Raw genomic sequence first — 11,633 nt, forward strand, 5'->3', positions numbered from 1 at the left:
GTACTTATCCATTCGCGATACGATAATACGTGTACGACAACTAGAGATAAGGAAGTGTGCCACCCAATATGGCGGACCGGAAGTTGGCCAGTGACGTCAGTGAAAACCCCCTATTGCTAGTTATTGTGGGAGAAATAACCAACCAGCTCCATTACCTCTACCCTGTAAACAGTATAAATGAACAAGCACAAAGACGCTGATAATAAGTGGACGTGGCAACACTTCTGGAAGCCTGGAACACAATGTATTTATGGAGGTCACTTTTCACCTCTGTCATCATTCTTTAACAAAAGTGAAACTAATCATGACGATTAGGGTTACTCATTGTTGTAACATGAGTGATATCATACATTTTATATGCACTATTTTTAATTAGAAAAGCCTAAATACAGATTGGCCTCGTCATTGCTGTGTAGAAGAAACATGTTTTCCTATTTTACACATGCTGTTTAAATGTCTCTCGAGGATTGCTGTATGGCAATAAGTTGCCTGGTGTTTTGTACAGATGTGTTGGATATAAACAGAGTCCCACCGAGCCAGGCAGCAACTCAAAAGCCCAGCTCAGAGGCCAGTCTCCTTCCACCTAATGCGGTGCTGGTGACAAATCAAGAAAGCTTGATCACAATACTAATTAAAATGTTAGGGTCACACAACGCCACACTGCTTACATAAAAAAATCAAATAATTGGATACCAGTCTCTGTTTTTGAGCAATGGAAGCTGACAGTGGGACCTGACTGCATCACAACAAGAAGAAACGTAAGCTGAAAAGAAGCACTGCTTTGTTACAAATAATTGTCTACACATCTGTGGATGAGTATTGTGAGCCTGCACAGTGGTGCAAATTGTGGATGAATCTTGTTGTGAACAAAAACCAAGGAAATGGACGATACCCAGTCCAGAAACAATTTCTAAACATAGCTTGAATGAATGAACAAAACGTTAGTCCTGCAATTATCTATTTTCATGCTATTGCGACTGTGCCCACCACTGTAGAGAGCCTATGGACAGGATAATGCGTACTCCTATTTTATAAATGTGTTTCACGTTTTCTCCCTGATTAAATAAAATAAGGAAAGAGATTTTTTGTTAACAAACTCTGCCTCTTGAGCTCTGGATATCTGCTTTTCTGATAAGTGTGCACCAGTCAGTTTAGACTGATGATATCTTGGAGGTTTACACTTATGCCAAACTGTTTCAAAATGATGAACTGAACACAACTATATCCCTCACTTGTCTGCTGTGCTCATGATTTTGTTTGTTAAAAACGAGAACTAAAGAGTTAATTCGAGACCAGTACTTATGCTGAGATTAAATTAAACCAAGGGGTACTCTCTTTACTAGTTAGGTGAACTCTGGAGGCAATTTATTTCAGTCGATTTTATTTAGGGGTGTCAGTTGTAAACCACTAGAAAATTGTGTATAATTTTCTTTACAATTATGTACTGCTTCGTCATATCATATAAAATTCAAATAAAATACATTAAAGAAAATGACTTGACCACAGCAAATTGTGGAAGATTGTAATAGGAAGAAATCATTTTGCCAGACCCTGTATTTTCACACTTGCAAGAATATAAATACGGAAACAAGATGTTAAAATAATTTTAAGAAAGAAGACACATCTTGATCAATCAAAAACTTTATATTTTTTTAAATGTCAGTACAAAAATACAAAAATATGTTGTTGCAGTCATCATTCAGATTTCACAGTAGGTAAACAGGTAGGCACAGAAGAGGCGTATATTTACAGAAGAATCAGTAAAATGTGTCATAATATCCAACAAGGACTGTTTAAAGCATTCAGGCATCTGCTTTGAGTTTGGAAGATTTAACTGGACCATTAGAAGGTTCGTGTGGGTTTGGGAAGGTTTAGCAGAGTAAACAGCAGCTGAAGACGCTATAATAAGCTCTGCTGAATCGGCCCAATTTGTAGGGCATTCTCAGACAAATTTAATTTTCCTTCAAGTCAGATGGGGCATTTTTCTGTCGGGTAGACGCACACAAAAAAAGAAAATCCAATCAAATCAAAGTGGTAAAACATCTGCATCAGCATCTGAGCAAACTTGCATGACCTCCAAAAATGTACTCGCAAACACAGCCAAGCATTACACAGAGCAGGTATTGTACAGGGTTTGGGTTTGTACCAAACAGTCCTCTGAGACTCCAACAAAAAATAAAAATAAAACAATTAACAAGCTCGTAATTTTACTAAGCAGAGGGTGGCCAGTAGCTTGGACCTGGATCCAGAGTAAAAACAGCAATATGTAGGAGGAGGGGTGTTGGGGCATGACTACGCAGGTTGGTTAAGACTGCATCCCTTCTTCTGCACACAAACGGAATCTGAATTATATAGAACTGAACTGCAGATGTGTTGTTTGTGGTGAACTGAAACCACACTGGCAGACCATTAAGTGGTATCACTTCTCTGAACATACTGGCACTGTCTTTTACAACCATGCGGGGAAATGGTTTGTGTGGAATGGGGACTGTAAAACCAAATAAAGAAGTTGTGAATACCAAAAGCTTGTGGCCCCTAATGTAAATATGTATAATCATAAATAGAGTTTTATATAACCCTCCTACAATAAATAGTATTGGTACTCTATATACAATATGCACACGTCACCCAAAGAACTCCATACCAAGATACACATGTGTCTGCATCCTAAAAAAACATGGATAAGACAATGTGTGGCTTCCTACAGTTGGCTTTTGTATCGAATATGTCATCCTTCTGTGCACAGCGAGGAGAGGGGATGTGATTGTCAAAGTAAAGAGGTCATATGGGAAGCTAGTGGTGCGAAATCTCGCTCGATCCGCTCATATCCTGCCCGAGGAACCCTCTACACAGCGTTTTCCTCACTGCCTCTGGATTTGTGAGAGTTCCGAGGTGGACCTGAACAAAAAAAAAAAGTGGGTTAGAGATGGAGTCACTTTACATTCAACATAGACACAGAATCAGAGTCTTACTGTTGCAGTGGCCATAGTGACGGACTCCTATGGAACGGCCGTGGAAGCAGGTGGTCCTGCGGAGGTGGCAGGCGCTCTGATAGGTGATGTTGTCATTGCCACAGATCTGTTGCTCGGATGTCACTGGTGCAGGGCACGGATTGGTGCGGCACATGACGCAGTGAGCGCTGTTGGTCTGGTCAGTCACACAGGTGTGGGTTCCCGGGCACACAACATTGGAACATGACTCTGTAAAAGGAATAAGGAGGGGACTGGGTCATGAGGATTTACGGAACAAAACAGGTTACAATGAGAATGAACTAAATAAGCAGGGGTAAGTTGCTGGTACAAAGGTATACCAAGATTTCAAACAGTAAAAACTGGGTATCCGTGGACTTGGCTATTTAAGGTTGGTTAATGCTTGCCTTTATTTAACTCAAAAACATGTAGAAAAGTGGCCTATGTTAGTATGAAGAGGCTCCTGTTCACATTTAGGAAAGATGTTGAAAGACTCGCTTGGTTAGTCCATTTGATCTACCAAAGTCACCTTTCAGCAAGATTTAGACCTCATTACATGTCTTTATCTGGATGCCTTTCCATCTTACGCTTAAAATTTTTTTTTAAGTCAAAGTGATCTTTTTCATGTGTTTAAATGAAGATTTGCTTACGGGGCATGGTTTCAAAACTGCTAGCATTTTACCGCATATTCCTTCTGTGATTAAATACCCTTTAATGAGATGCTAGAGGAAGTCTCGTGGTAACCAGAGTTTTCTCCAGCTGTTAGGACCACACCTGGTAGTTCAGCTCCAGCCCCTCCCCCACTCGTTGATACGTTGCGCCTGTCATCTGGCTGAGGCAAGTCTGCTACACTTCCTGCTAAACTAGCTCATAGAAATGACTAATTCAGGTGTTCCACAATATGTCTGGTCGTAGAAAACTAAAGAATGAAATATACACAAATTTTAGTCCCTTAAAGGCAAATATATCCATAAGCCAAAAATGAATAACTCAAAAGCAACCGGACATTATTTTTGCTGCTTTTAAAATTAACCAAAAAGAGAAAAGCTGAGCCTCCACTTTGTCACAATCTACCTAAACAACCATGAAACATGATGGATAGATGCAGCAGAAGGTATATGAAAAATAGTGTGTTTTTTTTTTGCCTAATAATGTAAGTAAAGCTCCCAATAGCTGAAGAAAGACCCTGATGGATGGGAAGTGAATCAGGACTTAAAAACGGTAATATGTGGATGTGTCAACAAGGTGTCTAAATTGACCAGACAGATGTTAATATGGGAGCAAAACATCACCTCTTGAACTTACAACATTTTGCAGGTGCTTATTCTATGGTTTTGCTTAATCTAAAGGACTAATTCAAAAATAACATTAACTAAATGTTAAATTAGATTAGACTGACCTTAATGATCAAGTTGTTGAATTATTTTAGCGGCTATAGGATTCCTTAATGTGATTATGTTTTAAGTCTAATGAATCAGATCATGTCTACAATTTTGTATAAAAGCATTATGTTAATATCATCATACTCTGGTGATTTTTTTTTTTTTTTTTTTGCCTGCTTATTAGACATTGCTTACTTTTGCACTCTCCCTGGTACATGACTTCCAGGTCTGGGTGTCCCATGCAGCGGGCCATCAGCAGGGCACACTCATCCCTGTAAGACTTGCCATCGCTGCCGCACACGGCGTGTTTCCTGGGAATGTGAGAGCAGTCAGGAGAGCACACACACTGGGGCCTTCCCATTTTCATCTTGCAAACCTTCCCGGGGCTGCATTTGACTCCCTCGCACGAGTCTAGAAAAAAAACAACGTAGAGGTAATATTAATAAGTCTGCAGACACAAGGTGGTGAACAGACATTCTCATCCAAAACAAAGTCCAAATGTGGGGCTATCCCTATCAGCAGGACAATTCTCTGCCTGCACAGTATTTACAATAACCACATCTGTTTATTGACTGTTGCACACAAAGGTGTCGCGTCTGGCGGACCGGCGAGGCAGGCGTGTTTTCATAACTGAACTCTGTGTAGGGCTGCACACAGACTGGCTCTGAGCCCCTGCAGGGAGACGGAGAGGCTCTGAGGTAGACTGAGTTCAAATAGCTGTCAGAGAAGTTTACGGGCTGATAAATGAGGAAGCCCCCAGGCTCTCCTGACACTCTGTATAATGTCAATGCACATGAGGAGGTGAAACCCTATACAGTGCACAGTCAGCATTAGTCAAAGCACACAGGGCTTCTCAGACCTTGTGGAGATTATTCTTGATAAACTTCCAAGGAGTTCTGCAAAGACTCAAGGACTTATTTCTTGCATGTAGCACCACTTCCATATTCCCCTTTGATCTAAAGATGTGTTCTCAGAATCCCTCTGCTCTAATTTTTAGTCGACTGGGATATTATGGCACATGTTTGATCTGCATACGGTTATGTCCAGAGTCTTGACTGGAGATATTGTTAGACAAATAGCTTTCTTTTTATATATCAATCTATTCCTAATACAGTTTGGTTCCCTGACATGTGGGCAAAGAAACAAGATTTCTAGCCTGTTGGAACTTGGTTTGTTTGAAAACTGTTTAATACAGCTTTGAGAAAGAATTGAAAAAAAAAAAATGATTTCCTTCTTATCCCCAAATAATTTGATGGGGATTTTATTTGCTGATGAATATATTGTCCCTGGTTCTTCTTACAAACGTGTTTGATCTGAAAACTTATTTGAAGTTGTTTATGAAGACAGTTGGAGTCATCAAGGTTGTTTTTTTAGTCGTTTTTAGAGGACTATGCCTCTAAAAATTACTATTTCCAGAATTTTATAATACAAAGATAGATTTCCAAGCACTGAAGGCTTGTTTTGTTGATTCAAATTAAATCTGGTAGTTTTTATTATAAAAAAAAAAATGTCAATAGCCTGTTGACCGCAGACAGGTTTAGTACAATGCTTAAAATCTTTCTTATCAAAGTTCCTTGAAGTAAACAAACAAAATAATTTATGTAAAAATCACTTTCTTTCTTTTCAGAGACAGATTTAATGTATAACAGTAAATTAATTTACCTTTGCATGGTTTGCATGAGACGATACCCAGGAAGCCCAGCAGGCTGACTTCATTCAGGGGCAGGCTGGTGTTGGACCACGCCGTGTCCAGACGCCCGCCGCTGCAGCATTCCTCCCTGCTCACCTCTCTCATCAGCACCATGTCACACCGGTGGTCGGGACCCTGCTGCAGCCAGCACATCCCCGCTGGAAACAGTCCGTCAAAAAAATAATAAAAAAATGTACGAAACAACAGCTAAACTCACATACATTACCCATTCTGTGGGCACGTAAAATGTTTATTACAAACTATGAAATAACTTTTAGTCACTCAAAAGTGTAGTTAAAACGCTGTCTCAATTTGTTATCTTCTTTTTCTTTAGTCATTTCTAATAAAAAAAGGATATGTACATTGAGGTGAACTAACAGGTCCAGACACAAGGCTCTAATCACACCATCTGCTGTATTTCTTAAGGAAAGATGCCCTTTAGGAAAAGCTTTCCTATAAGTTACAAAAACATACAACAATGTCCACTCACCACCAACTGGATTTCTTCCAACGTGACACAGAGAGAGCATCGCACCCAACGCAAATATAAAACACCTCATTGTCAATCTAAGCAGTCAAAAACAAGTTCTTAAAAAAAAAGAAAAAAACAAGAAGCGCCTCCAAACAAATATCTGCAAAAACGATCGGCCAAAAAGAAGTGATGTTCTCCCGATGAACAGAGCAGATCCCTCTAACTTCACCCAGCAAGTTGTTTCCCCTGAAGTGAATGGATGTGTTGTGGATAAGTGATGTCGTTCCCCCTCCGTATAAATGTTTAGCCCAGATGGAATTGTGTTGCTGGGATGGGCGATCCTCTCAGCCAGTAATAAGCCAGGGCAGGACACAATTTGACTCTGACTCAATTTCCAGAGTCGGGAAATGATCCATGCCCTCCAGCTCCAGGCGGAGGGCACTTATGTGACCTCACAAAATATTTTGACAACACATTAGACTAATTTGGCACTAATTAGGCTGTGTAAAATATTTTGTGTCTCTTTCTCGAAGTATGGTCCTCATTCAGCATGGATTTCAACATGTAGTGTTTTCCTATATCTATTATCTCAAGGACTGCATAGTTTCCCCATTGTTCCTACTTTATTTCTTAGGACTAGTTGTTATCTAATTAATTATTCAATTTAATGTTGCATTGATCAATATTTATTCTGCCTTACAAAAATATTTTAGAGCACAAAGTCGCACACTTTTTGTGACATTACAACCACAAACTTAAATGTATTTTATTATGATGTTTTATTGTCACAAAGTTGGGCATAACTGGAGAGTGGAAGAAAGAAAAAATACACAAGTCTGTTAAAGTTTTTAACTGAAATCTGAAAATGGGACATGCAATTGCACTCAGCTCTGATACCTCTAAATGAAATCAAAATACCTTGAAAAGTCCCCTAATTGTTAAAGAGAATCCCCCTGTGTGTAATTTCATCCCACCATAAAAACAGGCTGTGCTTTTTAGGCTTTAGAGATTTGTTAGGGAACATTAGTGATCAAATAACACAATGAAGACCAAGGAGCACAGCAGACGGGTCAGGGATAAAGACTCTGGAACAACGTCCCACACTTTGAACATCTCATGGTGCACTTTTTGATCTGTCATCCTTAAATGGAAGAAGTATTTTAGAACTGCAAACCTACCAAAGCTTGGCCATGCACCAACGATAAATAAATAAATAAAACTGACAGGGCAGGAAACAATGCTCTGCAGGAGTTGCAGAGATCCACATCTCCGCTGAGACAATTTGTTGACAAGACAGCAATTAAGTTAAAAAATATGTGAAACGTTTTGCCTCAAATCTAAAACGCTATGTGTGTCAGAAAGCCTGCTCTGCAATTCACTATAATCACCATCAAACACAGTGATGGGAGTATCGTGAAGTGGGGATTCCTTTGCCCACCCAGACAGAGATGATGGTCAGAGCTGAAGGGAAGGTGGTTGGACTTTAGCCTGGGATTGATGTTCACTTTCCATTGGGGCAACAGCCCATAATATACAGCCAGATCGACAATAGAACAGTTTAGAAGCATATTCATGTTTTAAAACGGCCTAGTCAAAGTCCTAACTTTGAAATTGACTGATGCTTCCCATCCAACCATTTAATCTGACCTAACTTGAGCTTTCCCAAAATAATAGTAAGGAAAAAGCAAACACAAGGTGGTTCCACAAATTATCAACACAGGATGGCAAGTGCACACTTTTCTGATCCAGTAAAACAGTAAAACAAAGTATGATTTTCCTATGGCTTCATAATTATGCACAGTTATTTATTTTCCTACTACAAAATGGTCCAAATAAAATATATTGAGGTTTGTGTTTATGACTTGGGAAAAAAAAAGGAAAAATACGGCGAAAGTGTGTTAATATTTTTGCCAGTCTCTGTACACAGCAGTGTATCTAATAACTCATTTTGTCGGTGTGCTATGTCATAAAGTGCTGTTAATGTTTGGTTTCTGCCCATAAATACTGACTCACTGGCTGCTGTGAAAATAACAGTGTATGAAGGTGGTCTGCCTTTGAGCAAAACAAACTAAATAAACAAAATTATGCTGGATAGTTTCAAGAACACATATTTCTTTCCTCCATTGTTAGTCTGTTATCACACATGGAGCGCATGTGCAAACATTAGACATAGCGTGCATGTTGCACCTGTCAGCTAAACGGCCTGGCATGCAAGTTTCATGCATTTCCATCTCTCAGACAATCACACAACAGGTGACTGGAAACTAATATGTATTGCCATCGTATAAGGACCATCTACCCTGCACTTCTTCGCTCCTGCACTCGTTCACCTCCTGAATCTGGAGCGCGTAGTAATGACAAACTCATGTGAGAGGGCCCAGATGTCTGTCGCTGTTTTCAATATTCTGCTTTTAATGATCCCTTTTGATCGCCGCAGGAGCTAATGAAGGTAGCATATGGCGTCGTATCTGTGCTTTTGTGACTGACTTTGGCCTCCATCAGCGGAGATCCCCAGAGCAACACAGGAATGCTGCCTGAAGTGGTGAGGACAGACGTAAAGAGAAAGCGGCGAGCAAAAGCTGTGGGTGGCCTGCTGCTTCTCTGGCTCTATGCATATCTGCTCAGTTCATCATATGGTTTGCATATTTATTACTGAGCTGTACGATTTAATACCGCACGGTACAAACTCTGGTGCACCCTCTAAACATGGAGCATTTATTTTAAACCTTATTGTGTCTCAGTTTGGAGGACTTATAATATTTAGAAACTGGTTGGGTTTATCGAGTAGGCCTGAAATTGAAGGCATCTTATACATTGTGTGTCATAAATTAAATAGAGTAAGAGCATTTCTTTGCAGGTGTTGCTGGTGGGTTCAGTGTCATAGGCTACTGTCTAAGGTCCTGTGACTATGAAGAAAAAGATTAAATTCACTGTTGCCATCTAGTGGAAGAGGCTGTCACACACAACGGTAATTCTCAAAATATCTAAAAAAAACTAAACATTGAGCGCAATATTACAAATAAAACATATACACACACACACACACACATATATATATATATATATATATATATATATGTATATATATATATATATATAAAATCTTGTCCCTTGTCATAACTGTTTGTCTCTGTTCCCTGTATGTATAAAGGCACTGTTAAATAAAATGTATAATAATAATAACAATAATAATAATAATAATAATAATAATTATTATTATTATTTTATTATTATTATTATTATTCAAATCAGCATTTAAACCACTAAGGAATAAATTGTAATAAGCCTGGCTCCAAACACATTCTAGTGTTTTAATTTTCATAAGGGCATTTAAAAAAAACTAATGTTTGATGTGTTTCTTTAAAACTCTTTCTTTTTTGGGGGGATGGGGGTGGGGGAGGATTTCCACGTGAGTCTAATCCAGTGGACAACATGTGGCTGAGCACTCAACATAAAACTGCATGAACTTAGTGTAGAAAAGCTTAATAAATCCTATATCATTACACTAGCATTAACATGTTTTAATTACCCAGAGCAGATATATTAGCATAAATGTATGAATACTTCTTTAAAAAGAAGACAAGCCTACGTAAACTAACTAAACTCTTCCCCTTCTGCCTTGCTGAAAGGAGGCAACATTCACCAGTGCAGGAGCTACAGAAGCTTTGAAGAGGAGGGCTTTCATCTCTTCCAATTCAGACATCAGGTAGGGGTATCAAGAAAATGTAACATCCAAAAAAATAAATAAAAGGACTTAGATGTAGCACCACTTGTTGTGAGGTGGGTGAGGATTGCACAACTCAATCTAGGTCTTGGAATGTGTTGCGTACAGACAGAAGGACTTTGTAGGGAATAATTTGCTCATCAAATGACTGAAACTCTTCACGGTATGTTGCTGCCTTGCATGTTTCCAGAAGTGGATTGGACTTACTTTCAAGAGCCTATTGCTGTTTGCAGGCTGTGGAAATAACCAGGATGTTGATCATATAAGTTCAAAGACATGCCGTTTACAATTCATCTGTGAAGAATGCCAAGGTCACTATAAACGTAGATACCTGGACACACTGGGTGTTGATCCATAAAAAAATTATTTCTTCTCTTGCCACAGACATAATCTCTCCGCCTTTTAGAAGAGGATACAAATTAGAGTTGTAAACTATATATGAGATCTTCAGCAAACAGACGCCCCCCATGTACTTTTCATTCCCTATCAGAGATGAAATTAGTGGTCGAATGGTAAATGGTAAGATGGTTGAATGAAAAACTATTCAAAACTGATACTGCCCGGGTGTATGAATAATTCTGGGCTTAACCTTATGAATCTGGCTCACACAAAACGAGTTTGATGTAATATACACTGCTTTTTCACCACAGTGGACCGAGGCGTTTAGTTGCATTAGACCAAAACGCCCACATGAGGGTGCTCACCAGACGTGTCTCAAATTTCCATCCCTTGTTGCCAGGGTTTCTCTTAGGCTGCCTAAGACTTAAGTCTGCAACATAAAAACATGATGTACATTCATTTTTTTAATTTTTTATTGCTATATTACAACAAAACACTGTTCTTATTCACTCCTTACATGAACATCATACATTTCACTCCATTTTCGCTATCGGTGACGTTTTCCCTGCATTTGCCTCTCATCCATTTAGTATTTTACAAAGTAATCCCCTTGCACTGCCTTGGGCTAATCAAGAATATGAAACACTAGGCCTGTATTTATAATTACTTTTGATCAGTAGGGAAGAAAAAAAATCCCCTTTTACCCACGTCTAGGCACTTGTCACCCATCCTAAGTCATGTTGTTCTGCACGTCACACAGCTAAACACAGCTGAGCGGTGGTAATTGTCCGCCTGCCCCAGACTGGCTGAAAGCAGCTTCATCATCTATCCACTCAATTTGCGCCTAATGTGTGTTACTGATTGAACCGGCAATGAGAGTAGGAAAAGTGACGAGGGCAGAAAGAGTCACCCCTTCAGTTGCTCTGCGCTCAACTTTCCTCCTCCTCCTTTTCTTCCACCTCACTCTCTTCTTTCATTGCTTCCTTCCTGTGTTTATTGTTGCTGATGTGAGGTCCCTGCAGCAGTTCGTTAATGGGGATGGTTAATGTTGGTGCAC

At 39.4% G+C, this 11,633-nt stretch overlaps 1 protein-coding gene across 1 annotated transcript; it reads right to left on the reverse strand.

Annotated features, from left to right (window-relative positions):
• Positions 1-1,625: 1,625 nt before the first annotated feature.
• fstl3 (follistatin-like 3 (secreted glycoprotein)) lies at positions 1,626-6,808 on the reverse strand. Its single transcript, XM_036141364.1, has 5 exons — positions 6,532-6,808; positions 6,014-6,199; positions 4,547-4,762; positions 2,973-3,200; positions 1,626-2,898 (listed from the first exon to the last, which is right to left on the reverse strand). Exons 1-5 carry the CDS (start codon positions 6,599-6,601, stop codon positions 2,846-2,848), a joined length of 753 nt encoding a protein of 250 aa, XP_035997257.1. The 5' UTR covers positions 6,602-6,808; the 3' UTR covers positions 1,626-2,845.
• Positions 6,809-11,633: the final 4,825 nt, after the last annotated feature.

This window comes from Fundulus heteroclitus, chromosome 9 (assembly GCF_011125445.2).
Source record: "Fundulus heteroclitus isolate FHET01 chromosome 9, MU-UCD_Fhet_4.1, whole genome shotgun sequence".
Taxonomy (NCBI): domain Eukaryota; kingdom Metazoa; phylum Chordata; class Actinopteri; order Cyprinodontiformes; family Fundulidae; genus Fundulus; species Fundulus heteroclitus.